This window comes from Lissotriton vulgaris, chromosome 3_2, assembly GCF_964263255.1.
Source record: "Lissotriton vulgaris chromosome 3_2, aLisVul1.2, whole genome shotgun sequence".
In the NCBI taxonomy this organism is placed as follows: Eukaryota; Metazoa; Chordata; class Amphibia; order Caudata; family Salamandridae; genus Lissotriton; species Lissotriton vulgaris.
In genome coordinates this window covers 247,898,957-247,925,683 of record NC_141690.1, presented here as the reverse complement: position 1 = coordinate 247,925,683, position 26,727 = coordinate 247,898,957, and the positions used below count along the sequence as shown (strand labels likewise).

General features: G+C 43.8%; 1 protein-coding gene across 1 annotated transcript in view; it reads right to left on the bottom strand.

The window, feature by feature from the left end:
- The window catches only part of ATRN (attractin), a 960,574-nt gene that overhangs the window by 463,446 nt on the left and 470,401 nt on the right, over positions 1-26,727 (bottom strand). Inside the window, exons 19-20 of the mRNA XM_086964304.1 lie at positions 3,088-3,225; positions 1,679-1,772 (exon numbers count right to left, since the gene is read on the bottom strand). Coding sequence (XP_086820430.1) covers positions 1,679-1,772; positions 3,088-3,225 — 232 coding nt within the window. The remainder of the gene's footprint in view (positions 1-1,678; positions 1,773-3,087; positions 3,226-26,727) is intronic.

Here is a 26,727-nt window from a genome sequence, read left to right as displayed (position 1 = left end):
TAGAAACATGACCAGTCAATACAAAGCTCTTCCCTTAACCCTTAACTCAGCCAACCTGGTTATGTGGATATCCTGGTGACCTCTTTGACAGCATCAAATGCGGTGGAGAGGTCAAGTATTACTAAAACTACCCGATGACCCTCATCCGATACCGTTCTTTGGGGGGATGGCACACAAACTGATCCTAGTCTGAAAAAGTGTTTTCCTCCGGGAACATGGGGAGACTTTTGTTCACATAATTCAAGGATTTTGCTAGAGAGATAGGTATAAAATTACTGGGCACTGACAGGTCCGCAAAGGCTTCTTTAAAAGAGGAAGCCCTAATGCCTTTTTAAATTCTGAAGTGACAGTGGTCGTCTCCAGAGATTGATTACATATAGCCATTAAATGGCCAGCAGGATAGTCAGATAGCAGCTTCCCAAGTCGGGATGTAGTGAGTCCACCGTTGATGCATAGATAAAAGAATTAGCAGTGCCAAGGAATTTCCTTCCAGTAGATGACCATGGTCATCTAACAGCATTGAGGAAGAGACTGCAAAAACAAGCCAGACCGGTCTCAGACATGGAGGGTGGGGAGACTGTCAGGACATGCGAGTCAGTTGCGAGGGTTGACAGAATATCTTTGACCTTATTTTCATAACAGGGTGCCAAATCTTCACTGAGTGATTGAGTAGCACAGGAAGGATTAAACAGATTGCGGATGAGTGAGAAATGGTTTGGGTAGGCTTAATTAGCTGATGAATTTTCATTTGCAAAATAGTTACCCTTATCTATTTTAAACTGCTTCTTTTATCCCCTTATGCCTACTTATAATCAGCTCTCTGTCCCACCGAGAAATATGAGCACCAGGCTCTTTCAAGTTTCTTACAATGGCTTTTAGCTGCTCGTATCTTTTGAAATCAGAACGCAGAAGAGTGCTGACAGCAATGGCCTATTCTTTAAAGGAAGTGCTATGTTGGTAACCACATCTGATTATTATGATACGCATGCTATCAACCTGGTCCGATGGAGGGTGGAGAAATGAAGATTTTGTGGGACACAAAAATTATGTGGGATAAGCTAGTCTGATGCTCAATATAGAGAGGGTGTTCTTTTTGAGGAAAATGTAATGTCACTTGGTAAATGTACCCTGAATATACCAATACCATGGAGAGAAAACTGAAGATATTTCAAGTGTACACTGTGGAACGGGATTGTGACTTTCAGATAGGGAAAAGCTGTGCTCAATTTCCTGATATACTGACTTGAAACTAAACATAATAGAAGTGAAATGTAATTATTTTTATAAGTAATGCTGAAAGTGCCACATTGGTCCTCTTATTTCCTTTATGTAACATACTTCTAACCTTCTTTTGGAGTATTGCATCCTACCTTGCCATATTGCATACACTATGACAAAGGAAATAAATTGGCAAGTGCACCACTCAAACACATTTGTTAACTGAATTTTAAACCCCAAACTGGTCACAGGTACGTTTTTCAAATAAAAGGAAATCCAGCTTGAGGTACTCTTTATGCATGATTACATATTGTTAACTGTAATGTGTTAGTGTCCAACTAAAAATGAGGCATTAACAAAGACCTAAGAAGTTGCACATTGAAAAACGTAAGGCAATTAAAGAAATACACAAATACAAAAGAGCTCATGAATAATGTAACCATAAAAACAGTGAACTCACAGTTGACACTCATCTCCTTTAATTCCTTTTGTGGTACAGAAACACTTCCCAGTATTAGTGTTGCAGATGGATGCATGACCGTTGCACTTGCATGCTGTTCAGAAAATAAAAAAATAAATAATAGGTATAATGTCAATTCCTCAAACACAATTAGGTTCCAGTTGCTGATAACATTAATGGATATGATGAAGGCTTCGGGAAACTACAAGGCAAAGGAGCAAGCTGGCTACTTTTTAAGAGAGCAAAAAGGAAGTACACAGAAAACATATGGATGTTTAATAAAAAAAGATCCTAGATTCAACAAACTTTGCAAAGATTAGGATTCATTTGCTTACTTTTAATGTGTTATTACAGAGTACAATAACCCATGCATGGTATCACAATGATTGCATCAGCTTCAACTGTTTAATTTGTTATCTTGCTCACCGGCAGCCCAATTAACACATCTACTTGTGAACTCCGATCTACATGCAATAAATTCTAAAACCCCCAACTCTAAATAGATACTATTTAAAGTGATCCATACTAGCAGTACTCAACATTACTAGCCAATTGTAGGAAGCTGGCTTTTTATGTAGTGTACCAAAAAGAGGTACACTATCAAGAAAGTCTACATTACACATATTGCTTACAGCAATTAAATTAATAATCCCAAATGCTGTCTTTTGTGGTAGTCTGGCGAGCAGTGGGCAGTGTTAAGAATTTGTAGGACACATTGTTCTGCATTCTGTCCATCATCTGTGGTTTTTGCATTTGTCACCCCGAGTGGGATGGGTATGCTCAGACGTGAGTCTCATGCTCTCCACACCACTGGATTCAAGCAAGCCGGGCTGAAGACGGCTGTAATGCCAGAAACCGGTCTCAGAAGTTGTTTCCGGTCCAGGGAAGGCATGGCTTGGCAGTTCGGGATGGACTGTTCCCATGAGGCACAGGATCAGACTGATTTGTATATGGCCATGTCTGAAGTGGGGTGTTGGAGTGCAAAAAAAACGATGGATTTAGGACCAGATCTCTGTACTGGGGTGAATGTATGACATTGTTCTGCATTCTGTCCATCATCTGTGGTTTTTGGAATAGCACAGGCGGCATGACCGCGGGATCAACCGGCACCTAAGTTGAAGCTGCCAACTGAGGTATCTTGACTTTATTGGCACATATCCTGAGTTGATGTTAAAGGAGTGTGGTATGTATTGGCGACCATTTTAGTCATATCCAGGAAGAGTAGGATAACTGCAATTTAACATTACTCCTACCAAACAGTTCTCAAAGTGATTTTACGAGCAATCCAAAATTACTGTAGTTGAAACTTTACAATTTCTTTAAGTTGACAAGAAATGAAAAAGCACACATAACTCACTTTAACCAAAATACAGTGAACAGAATAAAGAGAATTTAACAAAGTTTCTTACGTTGACATGTCCCTCCATTGGTAGGGTCTCCATAATATCCAGATATACAGATATCACAGTTCTTTCCAGTTGTCAGATTCGCACACTTTTCACAAATGCTTTCATTGATGCATTTACTATGCCCATTGCACTGGCATGCTGCAAACAAACAAAATAATTATCACTGATGATATATTTTACTCAAAAGACAATTATGACCTTTACAATAAAACTGGAAAACAGGCTCTAAACACAATCACTGCCAATGCCTAGCATAACTAAAAAGGTATTTGTGCTCTCCTAGGGAAACAAAGTGAACTCTACAACGTGTCTTCAGTAACAAAGTACAAAGTAAACACACCTATCACATTCTATTTTTATACAGCATGAGGCTTCCAAGTAAGTAACCACATTTGAAACGACTTCCTTGAATTGAAAAGATAGTACTTAAAATGTGCGGATTACAGTAATAGTCAAATGACAAATCCCATTTTTTAGGCAAAGTGGTAGCCAAAAAAAGAATGCAAGTCTCTATTTTCCTGTGCCTCAAAGTATAACTGGGTATTTTAACCCATTTACCGCGGTGAATATTCCGCCGCGGTGCGGGCGTTCTGAAGGGTGGGCGGGGCTGCGTCGGCCAACGGTCGTGTGCAGCACCATGGAGGGAGTGCTCCAGTCAGCCGAACAGGTTAATGCAACCATATATTATGAAAACAAGTGTGCTGAAAAATCTATTCTCTCTGCCTAAATGGTCAATGGTACAGGCAGCGAGACTAGAATTGGGAATTACCTCATGGAGCATAACAGCTTGCATGGCATTACTACGCTTTTGGTAGCCTTTGGGATCGGGTGAAGAACATAAAATCTGACAATGGTGCAGGAATGAAATTGTAAATAGTGAGCTAATTTGGGATACTGAGACCAGAGACACAGTCAATAAAGCGTGTTGTATGTTAAAGCTGAAGTGGTGCCCCCAGTCACTTCAACTCAAGATATACAGGAGGGAAAGGAGGATCCTGCGAAAAGAAATATCTTGAGTACAGGACCAAGATTACCTCAAGAGGAAAAGCTCAGTTCTCCATATGGCCACAGCGTGGCAAAAGGAACTACACTTCCCCTATATTGACAGGCTATCTATCTGCCCATTAAGGCGAGAAGTGTTAAGGTTAAGAATTGGAGTAAACTCATGCTATGCGAATAAAGGGGTAAAAAGTTCCATGATAAATAATAAAGGAAAATACACCTGCACCTTAGGTACAACATGTGATATTATACATATTTTATTGGATTGTCAGAAGATTTTAGAGGTTCGAAGAGAGTTTGTAGGTCTGATTTTTTAAAAGTATGATATTAAAAATAGGACGCAAGCAGTAAACCTTTTAATGGCAATGATTAACAGACATAGCTTGTGCCATGTGAAAATATATTAAAAAAGTTAAAGAGTTCCTTAAATGCAATGAGAATTGAGATGATTAGGTGTTAAGTGTACGAGGAGAAGGAGCCATGAAAGGGTATAAGTTATGTGGTTAAAAACACACTATGTTCGATAAGATTAAAAAGAATTTGTTTGCATTAGAAATTTTAATAATGTTTTTAAAAGCCCTGAGAGTTATTGCCTCCAAGAATGTGTAAAGATCTATTTAAAAAAATGTCACATACCTATTTTATTGAATGCTATGTTGCACATTTGTATACTATTATGGTTGTAAAAGAGCAAATAAAGTTTCTATTGAGGTCTGAAGTGTGCGGTCTAAGATTATATCATCTGTTTTACATGTTCCTATTGCAACAAGAAAAACATTACTAGGTATAAAAGTCCCTGTGAAGCTTTTAGTGCTGTAGATTAATACTATAGACACTCCTACCATCTAGTGTTTGGCTTGTAACATTACAAATGGTTTGTGGTAGTCTGAGGAGGTCTGGCTGTGGGGCGACTTGTGAAATCTCGCTAAAAATCCAAATTGAACTAGCACACAGACTACCCGTAAACTCTTCCCTCCACATACCCAATCACACTGACAGGGTCGCCAACAACTGTGTCTCAGGGAAATAGAAGATATTTGAAAGGGTGGTCTTACGTTTGGTAAGAAGCTGGATTACATCTGTAGTATGTCTGTCTTTATGTACTTGCTTAGGTGTTTTTTTCCACTGAAAAAAGCTCAAGTTCACTAATCCTCTTAAGAGAGTTAATAGCCATAATGAAAAAAAAATTTCAAGAGAGGGTGCCTCAGTGAGCTTTATTGAACAAGTTGCGTACCTTTGGTAACGATATGTCTGTAAGAGACATATTAGAGATGGATTCCTTACCTTAGAATCACCTCTAGGTGTCAGACTGGATCCAGAGAATTTTTCTTCAGTAGCAGCCCTGCGCATCGGTAGGTGGGGTCAGTCGACTTCGCGTTGTCTTTATTGCCGGAATGATGTTGCGGTATCTACTTACACGCTGCCCCTGCGTGCTGACGTCAGTTCTTTACACGACATTCCACACCAGAAGCGCAGAGCCATGCAAGACACGGACCACTGGTGCATAAAACTAGGGCCCCGAATGGGAGTGTCTTACCCTAGAAGTCAGTTCGCAGAACGGGGATGATGGGTGGGGCGGTAAGGAATCTATAACTAATATATGTCTCCTACAGATATATCGTTACCAAAGGGAAGTAACTTGTTTATGTGAAATAGACTATTAGTTATGGATTCCTTACCTTAGAATAGATACCCCAGCAATACCAACCCCGGAGGTGGGTCTGAGAACCAAGTCTATACCAGGCAGTCCTGAAGAACGGAGCAGCCAAAGAAGCCATTTCTCCAGACTTGGCTGTCCAGGCAGTAATGTTTAGTGAAGGTGTGCAATGAAGCCCACGTGGCTACCTGGCAGATGTCATGAAGGGGGACTTCGCCATCCCAAAGCAGAAATGGCTGCCATCGCCCTGGTGGAATGGGCGTGCAACGCTACTGGAGGTTCCTTTTTTGCCAAGGAATAACAGATTTTAATGCAAAGAACGACCCATGGAGAGATGATTCGTTTTTGCACAGCCCGCCTTTCTTGGCGCCCACATAGCCAACAAAGAGCTGATCATCCACCCGCAATTGTTTTGTGTGATACAGATAAAATGAGAGCGCAAGTTTTGGATCCAGACGGTGGAGCCTTTCTTCCTTTTTAGAAGGTTGTGGGTGGGAAGAAGGTGATCAAAGTGATGGCATGTCCTGTGGAAAGAGGAAGAAAAGGGTGAGTTCGAAGTACAACCGTATCTGGATGAACAGCAAGGAAAGGAGGCTTAGAAGAAAGAGCTTGAAGCTCACTCACCCTGTGACCAGAGGTGATGGCAACTAGAAAGGCAGTCTTTAAGGTCAATCGCCTGAGAGGACAATTATGTAGCAGCTCGAAGGGAGCGCACATAAGGTAAGTCAGAACAAGGTTCAAGTCCCACTGGGGCATTACGAAAGGAATAAGAGGAAACAGGTGAGTGATGCCCTTAAGGAAACAATTTAAAATAGGGGACTTGAAAAGAACAGGCTGATCAGGAAGGCGTAGAAAAGCCAAAACAGCCGAAAGACAGCCTTTGAGGGTGCCCAGACCACAGCCCTGCTGGGACAAAGAGAAGAGGAGAACCTCGGAAAGGGGGCATAAAGGGGATACACAGCATTTGCTACACACCATGCCACAAATTTGCTCCATCTACATGCGTAAACTGTTTTAGTAGAGGGACACCTGGCTGCCAGGATAACATTACAGACTTCAGGAGGAAGGTTGAAGGATGTCAACTGTCACCGCTCAATCTCCACACAAGGAGGTGGAGGCTGGACAGGTTCGGGTGGAAGACCGTCCCTTGCTGCTGCGAAATAAGATCCTCCCAAAGGGGCAGCCTGATAAGAGGATTGACTGCCATGTTCAAGAGCTCGGGATAACAGACTCTTCGTGCCCAGTCTGGCGCCACAAGAATTACTGGGGCACAGTCGTACTTGATCTTCTCCAGCACTCTGGGCAGAAGTGGTACAGGCAGAAAGGGGTACAGGAGGACAACTCCACTTGCGACAAAAAGTGTTGCAGAGCGAGAACTGCCTTGGAACCTCCAATGCGAAGAACTGCTGACATTGTAGTGTAGTTCCTAGTTTCCCACTAGGCCCTGCGCATTGGAATAACATAAACAGTAGTATCGACGTGGAACTGCTTATATTCCAGGCCTCCACTGACTATGCTAAACTTAATTGGGTTATGTTACCAACTAGCTCAGAGGTCACTGGAAACTTTCTTCTCTGCATAGGAAGTGATCAGCTTCCTTGGCACAGACAAGAAGGGATTCAGTTTTCCAACAACCGTGCAACATGACAACTTTGCTCCTCAGATCAAGAGTCGATCTCTAGGGTCGTGTGAAACAATAGACATATATTTCACTCAGTCAGTCTAGTGCAGTTTACTTTCACAGTATGTAGAGAATAGAGAGACGGGCGTGTATCAATAAAGGTTAACATTTATTGAACAGTCTTTCTTCTCGTACAAGAGAAATGTATTGCCACAATTGCAATAACTGTTATTATAAAAAGTACGTACAGTAAGATAAGTATTGCGAAATAGAACTGTAAAAGCATTGATATGGTTTCTTAGCCATACAATGGTTTAAAAGTAATAAAACATATATACAGTCATATATACATTAGGCTAACATACTCAACTGGTGCTTCTAACTAAGCCTACCCCAGTGTGCCTGACCTAAGCCTAACACGTGAAAGGGGAGTAAGTAAGTAGCTTTAAGTTAAGTTGGTTTTGCCAAGGTTTGTTTCAAGAATTCTCGTCTAAGGGTTTAGTCAACACCATACCTCTGAATAGAATGATGGAGGATTGGTATCTCCTTCAGGGGTCTCTCTCGATATCCCAGTCACCTGCGAGGGTAAACCGGAAGCGCCGGGACTGGATTTCTCTGCACGAGAAAGGCAGCGGCTCTCTTCAGCGCGTCGAGGAAGGAGGGGTGACAGCGTCCGCGGGCAGCTGGAATCTGCTGGATGTCTTCGCAGAGGACGGCTGTTCAGCTCCTTAAGCGTACTGCACCATAGGTCGCGCTTTAGCGGCGATAATGGTAATCAGCAGCTTCACCACCACAGGATAGCAGGCTGCAGCGATAGAGTGCTAGTTTTTACCAACACAGGGTCATGCAGGCAGCTGGCATCAGCAACAGGCAACGAACTCACATTGCTTAAGGCAACGTTGGTAATATTTATACCTGACAGGGGCCGGGTTTGACGCAAGTTTGCTGGACATAAGACGTCAATTAAAGATGTCACTAGGAAGTGACAGTTATCAGTTGCTCATTAGAGTTCCATTACTAATCAAAACATAGCAAGCGGGGATTTCCAGGTTTGCTAAGTTTTTATCTTGTTGAAGAACTCGGAGTGTTATCTAGGAATATCAGATAGTGACTGCTGCTCTGTCATTGCACTAATTGGTCGCAAAGGAAGTAGCAGAGAGTCATGCTGGAATGTGGCTCTGTTCGTGTGAGGCCAGAGATGACTTTTCAGAAAATCGCACTTGAACGGTTATGCCAATATAGGGAATAAATGGATTTATAGCCGAATAGGGGCATAAGGTCACAGTATCGATCATGAACCTAGATAAGCACGCAACACCCACTCCACGTTTTCATGTCCATCAAAATTACTAAAACTAAGCAATAAGATGCATGTGTAACATTGCCCACCCCAAAATACATAAATGCATTCGAAATAGGCGTACTTGTAATACATGGAATTTAGGTACTGTACGTTTTTTAAAGCATATTAATCATTCAAAAAATTATTGCATATGAAATCAATGAATGATTAGGCAAAAGGAATTACACATGAAGTATCTCTGACAGAAGAAAGGCGAGATAAATCATCACATAAAAATGCATTGTAATAACATGTGTGCTAGAGGCTGGTGTTATGATGTTATGTCTCTAGATGTGCTTAGAAATAGAAGTGTGAAGCTTCTGTTCTCTAAGAATAGTTTTTACGTTAAGCAAAGAATTGTTCGTGCCAAAAAGGGTCAATATTAAAAAAATTGTCCAATTCAAAGAAAATAGATTTCCAAAGCTCCTGGCAGTTTTTGTTGATCAAAACTGAAGGCCGAATTCAGAGTTCATGGGAACGCTGTGTGTCGGAAAGCTTCTCAAAAGTTATTGTTTCTCTATGGGTGAGAACATCGTATCAGACAGGCTCTCAAAGAATTGGTCTACAAAATCAGGTGATAGTTCAACCAAATTAGATAGCGCTGTAACTTGGCAGGTGTGAGAATGATTGCTGTCATCGAAGGCAGGACCAGCAATGCTCACAGAACGTTGTACCTGGATGATGTTGCTTTGGTCACTCGCTCCACTGTTACCACTTGGCTGTAGTACAGGAGTCTCCACGAATGCCGTCATCAGGATTGGTAGCCGCTGGGGACAACACAATGCGTGAGCCGTTATTGGACTGAGCAAAGTATCGAAGTCCATTGGTACTGCTGATGGAAGTGAAAGACAGATGTCCAACACGCATTCATCGCCGCAAAGCATACACCGTAGCACAGGTAAAATGCAATTTTGCCATATCGGTCTGAATGAAAGGAACCAGGTCATGTTTAGATCTCTCAGCCTGGCCAATCCGAGGACGTTAGTTATCCTGTCCCTGTAGCGCATTGCTAGGATTGTCTCTTCCATTCCCATGGGAGCTATGTCTGAGCCGAGGCTTGCCATAACATAGCAGGAGGGTCAAAAATAGAATCCCTGCAACGAGTCCCAAAAATAGTGGTATGCCGCCAAAAATGGAGTGCACAAAATTAGGAAAGATTCCCAAAATTGCCTGGAAGGGTGTTAGCAGTCCCGTAAAGACTGTCTTAAATATGCCTGGGATGCTTGTTGCACTAGACATGTTAAGGAGTTGGCTGAACATTTCTACGAAATGCACGGGGCAATTTGTTGATAAAAGGTCATGAACCTCAGTAGCCGTCCTTGCGACTAGAAGATCATACGTCTCTTTAGATGACGTTATAGGCACTGTTGTCTGTAAAAGCACAGATTTCATTTAGCTTAATGTATCAATTCGTATAGAATAGAGATTCAGACGAGGCCAGATGGGAGTCACTATGTCTGGAGGCCCGCTCGGAAACAATGCTTGCATACAACATTTGACCATGGACGTTACTTGTACTAGATAACTTTTCCCTGGCGCGAGGCCACAACATCTTTGATCCGTTCTAAGAATGTAACTCCCGTTTGCGAGTTGCATAAAGAAGGGCTCTATCTGAGTTGCAGGTGTGACTAGCTGGTGGCATGAAAGGTTGTTTGAATTTCCATCACATGCTCGTGTAAATTAATACCCTGACACAAAAGTATACCGCTTAGTGAATGTTTACAGTTGTTACCACTAAGAAATACATTTTTGTCACTGTCACTATAGCAAGAATGAGTGTATGGTAATTTCCATTCGGATTTTACATATCCTTTACCCAATTGTTCATACTGGCCAGCAGGTATGTACTCAAGGCACTTTTTAAATCGGAAAGTTGTTATCGGAATTGTGATAATTCCGTGTATTATCCATTCAATGACAGGACTCTCTGACATTGTCAATGGTAATCTCTCGAGTTTTTCGATGCTCAGGATTGTATAGTCTGCTCCTTTCTGTGCCAAACTGATCTGTTTATCAGTAAGGTTAAAACTGGAAAATAATGACGTTGTGTTGATTAAACGCCAAGGCACATAGCCTGAACGAAGATTTTGCAGCGTCCAGCCTAATTCTATAATAGAGCGTAATTGAGACTGGCCATGTTGTAACATAAGCAAATCTCTGTCTATCACATCAAAGGCAGAGGATACAATATTGTCCAAAGAATATATTCTGGAAGACAGAGTCGTTAACCCATTGTCTACCACAGAAAGTGATTTCTCCAAATTAATACGATCAATTTCTCGTATTTTTTCAGCAGTTTCAATTTGCTTTACTTTCCAAGCCTCGTTGTACGCAGCATAGATACTGGTCGCTATGAAACGCTTTTGACGCTGTTTGCGTGGTCCAAGAATGAAATCTCGCAAATCAGCACCATCTTTTAGCAAAGTCAAGTCAAGTCAAGTCATAGAATTTGTATAGCGCACTACGTACCCAGAGGGTTTCAAGGCGCTTAGGAAGGGGAGGAGGATTATTTGTCAAATATCCACGTTTTGAGCTGTTTTCTGAACGCTAGGTGGTTCTGGGTGAGGCGGAGGTAGGCGGGGAGTGAGTTCCATGTTTTAGCAGCCAGGTAAGAAAAGGATCTGCCTCCCATGGTGGTCTTGTTGATGCGAGGCACAGTGGCGAGAGCTTGGTTGGAAGACCGTAGTTGGCGGGAGGGGGTGTAGAAGGACATTCGAGAGTTGAGGCAGTCTGGCCCGGTGTCGTAGAGTGATTTGTGTGCGTGGGTAAGCAGTCAGAAAGTGATCCTCTTATTGACGGGTAGCCAGTGGAGGTCTTTAAGGTGACCAGAGATGTGTTCGTTGCGTGGGATGTCTAATATGAGCCTGGCTGATGCGTTTTGGATTCGTTGAAGTTTCTTCTGGAGTTTTGCGGTAGTACCCGCGTAGAGGGTGTTTCCGTAGTCCAGTCGGCTCGTGACCAGAGCGTGGGTGACTGTTTTCCTTGTTTCGGAGGGGATCCAGCGGAATGTTTTTCTGAGCATGCGAAGAATGTTGAAGCAGGAAGAGGAAACGGCGCTGACTTGTCTGTTCATTGAGAGTGAAGAGTCCAGGATGACGCCAAGGTTTCGTGCGTGGTCTGTCGGGATGGGTGCTTTTCCCAGGGCTTCCGGCCACCAAGAGTCGTCCCATGCGGAGGGGGATGTACCTAAGATGAGGACTTCTGTTTTGTCTGAGTTCAGTTTCAGACGGCTTTGTTTCATCCATTCAGCAACTTCTTTCATTCCTTCGTGTAGGTTAGTTTTGGCGGTGCTGGGGTCGTTGGTGAGAGAAAGGATCAGTTGGGTGTCGTCCGCGTAAGAGATGATGTTGAGGTTGTGTTGGCGTGCGATGGCCGCGAGGGGGCTCATGTATACGTTGAAGAGGGTGGGACTGAGTGAGGATCCTTGGGGTACGCCGCAAATGACTTCAGAGGCCTCGGACTTGAATGGAGGAAGGCGGACTCTCTGGGTTCTTCCGGTGAGGAACGAGGTGATCCATTCAAGTGCTTTCCCTTGAATTCCGATGTTATTGAGGCGTTGTAGAAGGGTGCTGTGGCAGACTGTATCGAATGCTGCAGAGAGGTCGAGGAGGATGAGGGCGACTGTGTCTCCATTGTCCAGTAGAGTTCGAATGTCGTCTGTTGCTGCGATGAGGGCGGTCTCAGTGCTGTGTTTTGCTCGGAAGCCGGACTGTGAGGAGTCGAGGGATTTGTTGGCTTCGAGGAAAGCGGCGAGCTGGTTGTTGACTGCTTTCTCAATGACTTTGGCCGGGAAAGGAAGAAGCGAGATGGGGCGGTAATTTTTGAGTTCGGTGGGGTCCGCTGTTGGTTTTTTCAGAAGGGCGGTGAGTTCAGCGTGTTTCCAGTCTTCTGGGAAGGTTGCTCAATTTCAGCTAGTGTGGATGTAGTTAGCCATTCAAGGCAGAGTTTCCCTACACTGTATGTTGTTATAATCCCTGGATGTTGTCTCTGGGAGTATCTAGGGTCTAATCTGGTCATTTTTAACCCCTGTGTTTTATTCAGGAACCTATCTTGACAGCTATTTGTGTCTGTAGGCCAGATTAACCACTTTTTCCAATCAGGATGTGTTCTGTTGAAATGTAAAATTTGTGACACGTCTAACTCAATATCAGCTGTTGCATTTTCTGGTATTGGCTTTGGAATAGACGGTGTTTTAAGGTCTTTGATCTTAGCTAGGCCAAGACAGGATGTTTGGTGTACAGTGTCATTTAAAAATAACATTTGTTCTGGTATCATGCAGGTTCTAAATAGTGCTTCTATGCCTTGCACCTGCCAATCTTTTGTACCCCAAATTGTTTTCGTTTAAATATTATTTTTCCAATAATCAAAACCAAATGTCATCATTTTGCCATAAAATGCTTCTGAATATATCAATTTAGAATTTGTCAGCATTGTTTTCATTCCTGTTTTATCTAACAGTTTGTAATAAAACATTTCTGCATCACTGGTGTTAAACCCTGAGAAGTATTTGAATTTCTCAAAAAATGCTTTAGAACTGCTTTTAGGTGGTGTAGCACAATGTTCCCATTGATTATACATAAAAACATTTCTAGGCTGTGCAGATTTATGCAAGTAATGATCCCCATAATGGGTGTAACAGAATAACTGCTCATAACTAGATGAACCTTGTAAATAATCATGATCTGTGAATCTAGCTGACATTACTAAATCAGACATCATGTCATTAATACTGTTAAAGTCCCAATCATCAGAGAATGTACTTGGTGTCACTAAGTCACTTAAGGAAACCTTTAGTTGATGAGGATACTTCAGGATTTCGACCGGACCATAGATCTCAGTCTGTTTTCTCCCATCCTACCCCACCAGGTATTGGAATTGCTGTGACATTTACTGTTGACAGTTCTCTTTTCTTCACGTGGGATGATCTGTGTGGTTTCAGGACTAGGTTGATGTTCTGACTTGCTGTGTCCATTGTAATATATTTTCCTTCAATGAATTTTCCCAAACACAGTACCATGATGAGCCAAAGCAGGAGGAAAAATACACCTAGACCGAACCAGAACTCTAGCCAAGGGGAAATGAGGTAGATTTCCTTCAGTTGATGAAAGAGTTCCGTTGCTTTTTCTTTAAAAGACTTTTTTGTTTCTGGCATCACTTCGGGGTCGTTAAAATCTTCAGAGAAGTTGTCGAAGTTGATGAAATAACCAGAGGCAGTTCTGTCAATTGATGGGATTGTTCTTTCAATCTGTCTATCGGTAGCACTTTCTGATGCCACATTAGTGTAGACTGGTGTTGTTTCTTGACGAACTGTTTCAATCTGTGTTTCAAGAGGCACGAGTTCCATGGCTGTATTGCATAGTCCTTCATTGTGCACTGCAGGCTGATCGAATGTGATTAGTCTTTCAGTTTGAACCTCTTGGATTGTTGCAAGTTTGGGTATTCTGTTGTTTCTTGGGAGTCCACTGGGCCTACTGTTGATTATAGGCCACATGCTTGTGGTTTTACCAGATCGATAGACACGACTCTGTTCTCCTTTTTACCAGCAAGGGGCGGTAGCACAACTGATCTTGTTCCGGTGACTGCTAAGACAGGTACTGCTTTTCTGTAAGAAGGCCCAAATTCCTTCTTAACCGCGATCTTTTCTCTGACTAGATCCCCAATCTTTGGAATCCAGACAGGCCTTGCTGGGGCTGTTGCGGGTGGTGCCTCGTCAGTGGTACTTGGCTGTTGCTTTAACTTTATGTTGCTTAATGATTTTCTTGTTTCATTCAGTTCCTGTAAAACAGCCAAACGGTCTTTTACATCAAACTGCGTTGTTTCTTCTTGTACCACTGACATCTGACTATCGAGGTCCTGAACGTTCATTCTAATTCCGAACAATAGTTCGTATGGGCTGAAACCTTTTAGAGAATTTCTTGGCATGTTGTTAAGACTAGTCTGGACACTTATTAAATGTTTGACCCACCCAGCGCCTGAACCTAATACCTTCGCTGTTATAGATTGCTTTATGTCCCGGTTTTTTCTTTCTACCACACTATTCCCTTCGGGGTGCGACGGACAAGAATACCGCAACCCAATTCCCATGCTAGCCATGGCCTCCTTATAGGCTCGAGAGCTGAAAGCAGGACCCTGGTCAGAATGGAACGTGGTAATTGCGTATGTGCCGATAAAGACTCGCAAATCTTTTATAACCGTTCTAGCGTCAGCCGAGCGCTGGGGCCACATTTTTTAAGTAATGTAATGTAAATGTAAAACTTTATTTGCATAGTTACTTAAAACCATTGCAATGCATACAATTAATACAACCATATTAAAATGTTCCATGTTTAAAAGTGAATGCTCCCTCATGAGCGTCGCAACATGACCTTCAAAAGACGTTTCAATGTCAATACAATTTAAATGTCCCAGATGTTTTTGTCTTTACTGCCTGTGAGAGGTTGTAATCCGCTGTAAGATTTATCCAATCACTTAGTAAATTTTCCCCCATAGCGCAATGGACTACAAAGTGACAATCAGTTTGGCATTTTTAAACGAGCTGCTTCGAGAAATTTAACTAACCTAGTGTTCAGTTGTGGTGATGAGGGATCAAAGCATGCCAGGACAGCTTGTCTCCTTGTCCTGATACCTCTTTGATTAAAGCAAGTTTTTAGCAGCTGTCTCCTTTCTTGACACAGCTCAGTGCAGGTGCAGATTGTATGAATGATGTCGCCCGAGTCCTTGTTGCACAGACTACAAAGAGTGAAAGCCTGCTCCCTTTTCCAAGGTGGAAGCTGCTGCGTGGTTGGTAACACTCCAAGTCTGAACTTTAAAAATTTTTGTTTTAGTATTTTTGAATATCCCAGATTAAAGTAGTGTTGTGGGGCTAAGTGCTTATATGTGGCCAAGGTCATCCAGGCATGCGCTCTGAGCGAGAAGGTCGCCTTATCCTCTAGCAAGGAGAGTGTCTTCAGCGTCTTCCACACCGTTTTTTTGAACGCCGAATGGAGGCAGTGTGTGTCCCATAAGGGGGACAGGCCTGTGATCGTCAGAGCCTCCTCAAGATATTGGCCTACGGGTGATTTCGGCCTCTGTTGAATCTCTTGCCAGAGGAGGTAGTTTAATGTATTCGGGTTTGCTGTCCTAATCTTGTGCCAGCAGTTAATGAAAGCGCCGTAGCTAGCCCAAGTTTGCTTTATAAGGCCAAATTCCAGACGAATTTGTGCCGGTGAAGTGTAGGTCGGGAGGCTGAACAATGTTCTATATGCTTTAACAACTGTTTTGTCCAGCAGATTGCTGACTCTCCCACACAGTGCCTCAGTGCCGTAAGTAATAGAAGGCAATATTTTGGCCCGGGCTACCATCAAAAGTGGATTCAGAGTAGGGCCCAGTAATTTGGCTGAGACTCCCTTCAGAGAGAGTGCAAGAATCATCCCTTTCCTTTTGATCTCCTGTTGCTGGCTGTTAGCTAGGCCATCTTTGTCTATATATATACCCAGGTATTTGTAAGCCTCTGCTGACTCGACATGTTTATTTTTCGTTTCTTGTTTATTGTCATGGACCTTGTTTTGTTTAAGTTTATTGAGAGACAATTTTCTTTTGCATAGACCTCTAGACAGTTCAAGAGATGTTGCAGGCCCACTGCGGTGTAGCTGAGTAGGACCACGTCGTCCGCATAGAGTAGATTAGATATTGGGGAGCCCCCTAACCTGGGTGGTTGCGAGTTGCAGTTGTTAAGTGCCGGGGTTAAGTCTGCCATGAATAGGTTGAATAGCGTGGGGGCCAGCACGCAGCCCTGTTTCAACCCTTTCGTTGTTTGAATTTTCCTTGAAAGATGCGTTCCTGAGCCCAATTTTACTTGAACCCAGGTGTTGGAGTGTAGGAGCATGATCAGTGATAGAAGATTGTTGGAAATACCCCATCTGGCTAGCTTCGCCCATAGTTTGGACCTGTCCACATTATCAAACGCGGCACTGTAATCAATGAAACAAGCGTGAAGCTGCATGTGCTTGGTTTTTGCCATGTCCATTAGCATTGACATTGCCATGATGTTAGTTATTGTGCCGGTGCTTTTTCGAAATCCTGTCTGGTTAAGCGGAATTATTTCTTTGTTTTCCGCCCAAGTTGTCAATTCCTCCAGCAGTGTACCCGCAAAATATTTAGCTTCATTGTCGATCAGGGCTACTAATCGGTAATTGGCTGGTTGTTTCTTGCTGCCCGTTTTATGGATTGGCACAATTATCGACCCTTTCCAAGAGTCTGGAATTATGCTCAGATGTCGTACTTCAAGAAATAGTGAGTGCAGTATTTTTGCCCAATCCTCTGGTTTTTCTTTGAACACTGCTGGTGGAATACCATTCGGCCCTGGAGCTCCATCCTTTTTTCCCTTCTTGATCTGTTTTTTAATTAAGTGCTGTTCATTGACGGGTGTACTTTTTTTGCTGTGTTGTTTAACTCCAGCGGGTATGCTGGTTGCCTTTACACATGAACCAGCTGTAGAGTTTGCGGGGGGGAAGCTAGCACTTTCCCTACTACAATCGATGGTGTCAACTATGTGCTCCGCTATTTTGATCTTCCCCGGCGTTGAGGCAGTGAAGCTTTGGGCACTGAAGTGAGATTTTAAATAGGTTGCCCATGTTTCTTCTAATATATAGGAGGTGGGGCCCACACGGTTCGGGTTTGTTATCTTGTTTACTGTTTTCCAGAATCTATCACTGGCGTTGTGCTTGATGTTGTGCAAGAGTTTTACCCAGAGGTCCTGTTCATTGTTGTTGTTAATATTCCATTTCAGCCTCTTTAGTTTGGTTCTCTGTTCCCGCACATTGGAAATGAGTGTAATGTTACATGGGTCGTGGTGTAAAGATCTTAGCGAGCCGTTTAATGATTTTTTGAGTCCTTTTAATTGTTTTCTTTGGCTCATGGATAGATTGATCGGTTGTGACTGCCCATGTGAGATCCTTTGTGTTGTAGCTGTTGCCTTTAGAGGGCTGAGGTTGCTTGTAAAGCGTTCCCAGGAATTTATCTGGTTTTCGCCAGGTGTTTGAGCCAATTTCAGATTGATTGCTGTTTCTGTCAAGGTCTTTATTGATTCTGTCGAGAACTTAATCCTCTTGTAATTGGTTGTGTAACTTGAGCCTAATTGTAGAGCGGGGAGAATTTTGTTCGTAGCTGTGCCCACTAGGGAGGCCTCCTGGGGGCGGTGATCACTGTCTCCTATATCGCCCATTTTGAAGCCTGTTACATGTTGCCACAGTGGAAGGCTAACAAACGTATAGTCTATAAGCGAGCTTGATCGCTCAGTGAGGTAGCTTGCTGCTGGAGGAGTATCATTATCTGTTCTTCCATTAAGGGCCCTCAGGTTTAAGTGTTCCAGGTCTTCCAGAAAGTGGCGATTTGTCTTGTTTGGCCTCCCGTGGGGAAAGGTGCTTTGCTCAGGTAAATTGTAGTGTAGTGATTGGAGAGAGACTTCCTTTGATTCGGATGATCCCATTAAGAATAAATTCATGTCTCCTGATAAAATGAAATTTGAGACTTCTGAGCAGTCTGCATGTGAGGATATTAGTTCTATTAGTTTTACTGCGTCAGTTGATGTTCGTTTCGGGTGGATGTAGACATTGAACAGAATTACTTCAGACTTTGCCTCTGCCCATGGGAGGGTGAGTTTAACTGGTAATGCTACATCATTCTCCGGCCCCGTTAGTTTCGCTGTTAGTATAGATGATATTGAGATATATGTCGCCAGCCCCCCTGAGGCGTGGCCCATTTTACTCCCCTTAGTGGCGGGGCGCGCGAAACAGCGGAAACCTTGAATTTGCATTGGTTCTATGAGCCATGTTTCCTGTAGCATAATGATATCGAAATTGTTCAGGTATTGGAGGAAATCGGAGTCCTCAGTTTTTGCTGCCAAACCATTTACGTTCCACGAGCAAAGGCGAATTGTTGCTGCTTTCGACACTACTTTGTCCTGAGTTACGTAGTTAGTATGTCATTGTGGCACTGGCGTGAGAGTTATTGTTCTGACACATTGGTCTAAAAGGCTAGAATTCCATCTGCTTGAAAGTTCCGCCCTTAACGGCGAGAATTGTTTACCTCGATTATCAGCCCTTCTTGGCTCCGAGTGGCCAAGGGCCCCTTTTAGAATCGATGTGGAAGGCCGGAAACTTTTTTGTTGTGCTTGGCTTGTGCTATTGGTTATTAGCGGTGCCGGGTAAGCTGGAGGATGGTAGGGGCTGATTTGAATGCCCCAATCCTTAAAGGTGGTGTGGTGATTTAATATTCTTTGTGCTATTACCGCTGATTTCCATAGTGCTCTTGTTATTTCCGGTTTTCCTGGATAATCGGCGGGGAGGAACTCAATTGAAAGCAGGTCTAAAGTATTTAGATCGTTCAAGGTGGGAATTGCCCGAAGTAGTTTTAGTATATTCCCACGATTCAGCACATCTTGGCGACCTTTCGTGATGTATTCAGGTTTGAGCAGTATGTAGCTCTTATGCGGCATCTGATCGTTTGACGGATGAACTGTGCTTTCCCGAGTGCCTGTTTGGTAGGGGACAATGTTTTGTTGAGCATGGTGATTAAACATTTTCTGCTCTTGTTGCACTGCTGCACAAAGATCGTTGGGGGCACTCTTCATGGTTATTGCCGGGATTGTGATTCCCGGAGGTGTCTGAGCTTGCCCGATGGGAGCAGGCTGTGGGGTTTGGTCGGGGACTATCCTGGCTTGATTTTCCTCTGGCAGAAGTGCCATTTCCTGGGGAATGCGAAGCTTTCTCTTTACTGGTTCATTGTATCCAACTGTGGCAGGTGTTATTCCCTGCTGGATCTGGGCTTGCCTAGGGAGAGGGAGTTGGTTCAGCTGGTCCGGTAATGTCCTTGCATGATTTCCCTCTGTTGCGAGTGCCTCTGTCTGTGATGTACCGGTCTTCTCTTCCCCCATTACTTCGTTGACCGCCCGGTAGATGGTGATTTTTAGCCCAGTTTCCTGCCCAGTGCTCCCCTGGGGAGGCTTCTCAACTTGGGACATTGGTTCCTGTTGCTCAGGCCGGCCGGCGTGGCTATATGACTTAGAACTGGTGTTAGGAAGCGAAGGGCCACGACTGGTTATGCTGGTTGTTTTTCCATGTACTGTGTATAAGTCTGTTTTGTCTTGCTTAGGAAGGGCTTCCTTTGGTCTTATTGGCTTAGCATCTGGGTTAAGGGATGCTGCTGTTTGGGGGTGTAACCCTATGAGGGTCATTCCTCCTTGGTTTCCATCCTCTGTGGTACGTGTAATTAAGTTTGAACTTTGTTTGATGAAAATTGGATATGTCTGTGCTTGCTTCAATATCGGTTTCTGGTTGCGGCCTTTTCTTTTTAGCTGGCGACGTTGTTTGGCGTTCAGTGTAGTCGCTCCTGGAGTTGTCTTTATTGCCTTTTGCGATTCGCCGGTGCTGTTTAAAGTGCTTTCCCTTTGCAGTAAGCCTGTTACAATTAATTTGCCGGGTTGCTCGGACGTTGTTTCTGCTGTCGAGGGTGCGTTGCTATCATTAGCGAAGCACTTGTCTCTGGGAGCGTCGGGTGGTTTTTCCTTCAGCTCCTTAAGCATGGTAGAGAGCATTGTCGGGAGGGTTGACAGTTTATCCACAATTTCACTGCACCCGCATTGGAGGTATGATGCTGTTTGTGCCCTTCCTATTAATGAATTTAGGTCGCCCAATTTTTCATCAATACCTGATGTGAACACTGCCAGTGTATTTAGTAGTGTGAGCTGTGTGTCCATCTTGTCAGATTGATATTGTAGCGCCTCCACTGACAACTGCATTGTTTTTAGAAGGGAGACCCAGACGCCTTCGTTTTGCACATTTGTGTCCCGCTGCGCCTGCTCCTTGAAGCCACCTTCCCTCCTCCCCCCCGGTGCTTGAGAATCTGTTGATACAATCTGTGAGTGATTCAGCTTTGACGGGGGAGGGTCCTGATTTTGAGCTGGGGAATATGTTGCCAACATGTCCTCCCATTCCTGAGTTCCTAAATATGACAAGGCAGTCCGATCTTCCTCCTGCCTTGAGAAGTTTGGATTGTTTGGGGGAGATGTAGGCTTTTGATTGTGTTGGCTGATGAATCTAATATTTTCGGCGTCGCCACATGGTGTAATTGCCCTTTCATTGGTGTGAACATTTGAGGACTCGAAACTAGTGGCTGCCCCTTCGGTGGGCCCTGGGGAGTCCTGATGAGACAACTCAGTGTCTGGCCTGGAGGCTGTTAAGCCCACCTGGTTTTTCTGGTTAGTCTCTAGATTTGTTGGAGTTGGATGTGGACCTCCACTTGTTGGCCTTGGGGCCTGAGTAGATTCAGGAATTTCTGCTGGTATCGGCGAAGTTGGTACCAGTGTAATGCTGGCTGGTGAAAATGAGTGCTGTTTTGTCGATTGTAGTAGGAGCTGCCGCTCCTTGAGATCTGGTATGTTTGTTGATGCCTCAGAATCTCTTTGGGTTGAGCCCGTAGGTTTTGCATCTTCTGACGAATTTGTACACTGCGCCTTCTGATACACTAAAGGGCTGTCTGGGGGAGTGGATGTTGGAGTTGAAGACCCAATTTTAAGTTGGTTAAACGGGTTCTCGTTATTAATTTTTGTTGGAGGCCCTTCCGTTGAGGAGACCATCCTTATAGGTGAGGTTATATTGATGAGCAGAGCAGTTGTTGGATGGTGTAAAGGGGTCTCCCATTTTTCTGGCGCAGAGTGAGTGTACACTTGATTGTGTACTTGTGCATGTGTTTGCTGCTTCTGCAGAGTCTGTAGTTTTGGTTGGGCTGTCTGCCCTTGCAGTGATCCTATATCTAGTGCTTGTTCTGGTAATAGAGGTGTCTGAAGACCTTTCTCCTTGTTAATACTGGAGTACAGGGCGGCCCCTACATCCTTTATAAAGTTGAATTTTGTGTAAATTTTTGGCTGGACCGTTGGCAGCTTGGGCTTCGCTGCATGTGGCTCTCCTGCACTGGGCTCACTTGCTATTGAAATTAGCACCGGTTCCTCGTTGCTTTGGTCTGTGGGGTCCAAAGAAGGGTCTCCTTTGCCCTTTTTTCTTCGAGCTGCGGTCTTCAACACCCGTACCCGACCAGACCTCATGATTATGCAAGCGAACAAGCAGCTGCCCGGTCAAGTCCGGTCAGGACAGGTCAGGCCAGGTGAGATAGTGAGCTGAGAATTGCGTTTTACAATTGATTTATGATAGGCAGTGCCTGTTATTCTTTTGGGTCGTTGCCCCCTTCTTACTACTGCTGGTGCTGTGGATTCAGAGGGGATTCAGGGGAGATTGCTTTGAGTGCCCTTTGCTCCTTGAGCCAGTCCCTGAGCCAGTCCCCAAGTCCTCGCTGTCTGCACCTATGTATGTACTAAAGCGAGTCTGTAGTACAGGTGAGCAGTGCACACGCAACCGGACACGCAACTGGACAGAGGCTGCTGCTGACCTGGTCAAGCCACCTCTATTGTGACTGCCTCAGGTGGACGCACACCGGCTGCAGGGGTCCCGGCACGCCTCTCACCCCACTCGAAGGTAGCCGTCCTGCAGTGGTGCACAGTGCTGTGCTCACTGCTCGCCGCTCGCTGCTGCTTGCTGCACTCACTTGGATGTTCGGGGCTGTGCCGTCCAGTAGTTAGAGCCACCACTTCCTCTCTCCTTCATCCCACTCGTGGTCGACTCGCAATGTAATCCAGTATTGTGGTCCTGCTGATTTTGCTCGGGCTCGCAATCCGAATCTGCAGCCCCGGACTGCAGCCCCGGTCGTGCTCCTTTCAGTGCCCCTCTAGTGCTGTTGCTTCCTCTACTGCCACAGAGTCACGAGAACCATAAAAACCTCGAAACTGTCGAAACTGTTGGAGACAACGCCGCCGCTGCAGCCTCCTCCTGTCTCCAGCTCGCAGCTCCCAAACTTGCCGTCTCGATCGTTTGCTGCTCTGCTCCGCTCTGCTGCTCTCTAGCTGCTCTCTGCTGCTCTCTAGTGGCTACAACCAATGTGGATTTTAAGTGCTTTTCGTCTTAACTATTAATAGGACGCAGGATGGGGTGTAGGCAGCGTTACGCTCTTTTTGACTGGTAGCCGGTAGCAAGGTTCGCTACTGCGATCCCTATTACAGTTTTCACAGTTGTTTGCATATATTTGGTGTTCTACACTCATTCCCGGCCACCAGAATACTGATTGTAATTCAGTCAGTGATTCCTTGATCTCTCTGTGCCGTAGACCCAAACCCATGTGTGCGTCTGCTATTAAAAATATTCTCCTGTTCATGTTTGGAATTACTCTATCCCCCACTCCAGGGATTCGAGCAAAAGGAACGGAGTTTGCATCGATTATGTATGCATAATTGAGTGGATAGTTTACGGGTAGTGCTGCACAGTCGCCTTTTACGGTCGTTTTTACTGCCAGCATGATTTCCCCGTCTATGTACTTATCTGTACGCTTTTTTGTGGCTACGGAAGCCGGTTTAGTTGCTTCCGCTTTGGCTGTATTAGCCAATGAATTCCCTGCAACGTGAACGCCATCACGTTGAAGAATCTGTGCGTGAATCACGTGAGTCTTTTGTAGTTCTTTGTGTAAAAGAGCTACCTCGTTCCAGAGCAATTTATGCTTTATTGTGGCACCTGTGTCATCTTTGTAGTCGTTTTCGATCCAACTCTGCAATTTATTGTTGTAAGAGTTGACGCAAAAATGAGAATCGCACACTATAAGTGTCGGGAATTCACGTTCTGCATTTTCGAGCGCCATCTTTAAAGATCTGATTTCAGTTCTTTGAGCCGAACAGTACTTTACTGATTCGGTTTTTGTTATTTTCGGTCTGAATTTACCGCACAGCCAACGACCTTTAATGATCGCACATGCTGCATCGTAGGATTTTCTCTCTACGTTGAAATGCTGTACAAAGCTATCTGTATAGATTATACAGGCGTATTGTGGGAGAGGCAGGATTTCGATTCGCAGAGGATATTCTTCTTCATATTCTAAATCATTCAGTTCTTCAAATTGCGGGGCGAAATAGTATTTCACATCTTCCGCTCCTAGAGAATCTATGTACTGTATCCATTTCGGATCCAGTGACACTGTAGGCAGGTTTACTGGGCTGAATAGCGCCTCGAAGGCGGATTCCGCTGTAAGGATATTAATCCGTTTGCCGTGTGCTAGTTCTCGTTCATTTGCTAATGCGATTTGCACTGCGTTCACAGTTCTTTCTGTGTGACTGAATGTTTTTTCTGCTTGTGTGTACAAGTGAGATTTAATTGAAATTGGTACCTTTTCTCCCTCATTAGAGGTTAGGTACGTGAATCCGCATCTTCCTGGGATGACTCGGATTACAAGATCGATCGTGTTGTCACGTGTATCTAATTTTGTTTTTGCTAACATGTCCGTTTGCAGTGATCTCAAAATTTCTGTGTGTTTTTGAGTCCAATTGATTTGTTTTAAATCAGGTTTTATTAGTTCGTAGAGAGGTTTAACCCTCTCTGCGTAATTTAGTATGTAAGTTCTTCCGAAATTCAGAAAACCTAGTATTGATTGTAAATTCTTCAGCGTTTTTGGAGCTTGGAGTACAGCGCACTTCTCTAAGAAGTTGTCCGCTAGGCTTTTCCCTTCACTTGATAATTCGTACCCTAAGAACAGTACTGTCAGATGGGCAATTCGGGACTTTTTAAAGTTGAATTTGTAACCCTCTGCTGCGAACCCAAGTATAATGGTGTTCACTCTTTTCAAGTGAGTATCCAAGTCGTCGTCTGTGAGATAAATATCATCTACGTAAGATAATGCTTCATCATCATAGATTTGTAGTAACTCTGTTACCCTAGCTGAGAATAGTCCTGGGCTGTTCTTGAACCCCTGTGGGAGTCGACAGAATTTTTTCTGTGACCCAAATGCTGAGAAAGCGGTCAAATATCTGCTTTTTGGTGCAATGTTTTGACAAAAGAAACCATTAGAAATGTCTAATGTCGTTTTGTATTTTTTCCTAACTATGTTATTCATTAGGGCTGCACTATGCGAGATTTGTACTGCAAAGGTTTTGCAACATGTATTAAGATGTCTGTAGTCCAAAACTAGACGATATGAATTGTCTGGCTTGGAGACAGGAAACAAAGGATTGTTCATTTGAGAGGTGCATGTTTCAATCACCCCCTGGTACTCAAGTTGATCTAAGATCTCCCTGACCTGTTTTTTAGCTTCTTGCTTTATGGGATACTGCCGTTGGGCAGTTGGTTCACTTTTTAATTGGATTTTGTGAGGCGGTGAATCCTCATCCCATCCTACATGATTTTTATATAATGCAGGTGCCTGGGCCACTGCCCATTTCCTTGCATATGTATATTTTTTGTGAATCGGAATGTGATTCGAGAAGGCAGGCATAATCACTTCTTCGCCACGAGGGCACTCCCTGACAAACTCTGGGGGCCAATCTTTTTCAGCTAACTGAATATCATAGCCTTTTGAGAGCTTATCCCAAAATAGACCCTTAATTTTCCTAGTCTTATCACCCTCTATACGCAAAGTTATTTCGTATATTTTATGGGGCTCGCTAAGTCTGGCGTCGGCAGTTTCAACCTGAATGTATTCATTCGTGTCCACTGTCTCCAGATGACTCATCAAGATCTTGCGCGCTATACTGATTTCTGCTGCACTGTCCAACATTGTCAATGCCCACTCCCCGTTTTTCAACTGTGTCCTCAGTATTCTCGGCATGGTTGATTACTCTAATACTGGCTACCTTCTTTTTCTGAAATTGAGATTTCTTATTTTGAGCAGGTTCCTTGTCTTTGGACTTGGTGTGCTCTCCTGGGTCTGACCGTCCTCTTCTTTCCGAATTCTGTGGAGAAGATCGAGAGGGACGTGTATCAATACTTTGATATCTATCAGGTTTTTTTAGATTATCCCTATTTCTAAGGTTATATCTTTTCTCAGAGGGCTCCCGCTGGGGAGACTGGCGTTCTCGAGTCGGAGTTCTTTCCCTCCGTCGAGGAGACCTTCCTCTGGACTGGAAAACTTTTTCCTTGGGAGTGGATTGTTTATTTCCATCCCAGCTCTTTTTAGGAGTGTTTGAATTATTTTTAATGAATAATTTTTCAGGATTTTCGAGCAGTTGGGGCTTAACTGGTTTCGAACCCAAGCTGTCTCTACCTAATTCTTCATAGCACTTTTCTATGATTTTTGCAAGTTCAACAGGATCTTTTATATCGGTTTCCTTCAACTTCTGGCGGATCGCCACAGATGCTGCTTCTCCCTTTATGTTGGCTAATAATATAGCCGTGACCTGCTTGAAATCTTTCAGTAATTTCATACCTAGATTTAAAGCGGGCTCTGGACCGAATTCATTTTGAATCTGTTTTAGCACTTCTGGTATTACCGCCATAGACGGAACACCGTGTGTTTTTGTGTAAATGGAAGCAAAGACTGTACCCCAAGTGTCACAGTCCTCCACGTGTGGTGCGATTCCCATAGGAAGGCAGATGGTCAAGATTCTGTGTTTCTCAATAAGGGTAGTATCAGGAAATACTGCCTCTATTTGAGTGATTTTCTGTGCTAACCAGAAAGGAATTTGTTCCCGTTTTACGGGTGTTTTACCAAGACATGACTGTAGGTTCTGTGGTGTAATTTTATTTGTGTTCCCCTGGTGAGGGGTCAGCTGGTGTGAATTAACAGCTGGCTGGACTGTTGCAGTCCGCATTACATATTGGACTAATTGCCTATGTATTTTAATTAGTGTTTTGAGCTGTGCTAACAGCTCTTCTTTAGACATTTTTGCAATGTCAGGATGTGGTGTGTAGCTGGCTAGAACCGGCCACGTGGCTCCTGGTCTACCTAGTGGACCGAGCCTAGTTATGTGATCATTATGTTTTAGGGCGCCATTAAACCAGAGCAGGTGCTCTTGAAATTTAAGTGGAATTTCAATCTCCTCGAAAGGAGCGTACTCTTCCGGAGGTTTCTCTATTTTGTAATAGTGAAACTCTTGTGTTATAGCGTTTACCGCTGGAAAGTTTATCCATGAATAGAATACCTCTGTCTGCCGATTCTCGTGAGCCTCTATCACGA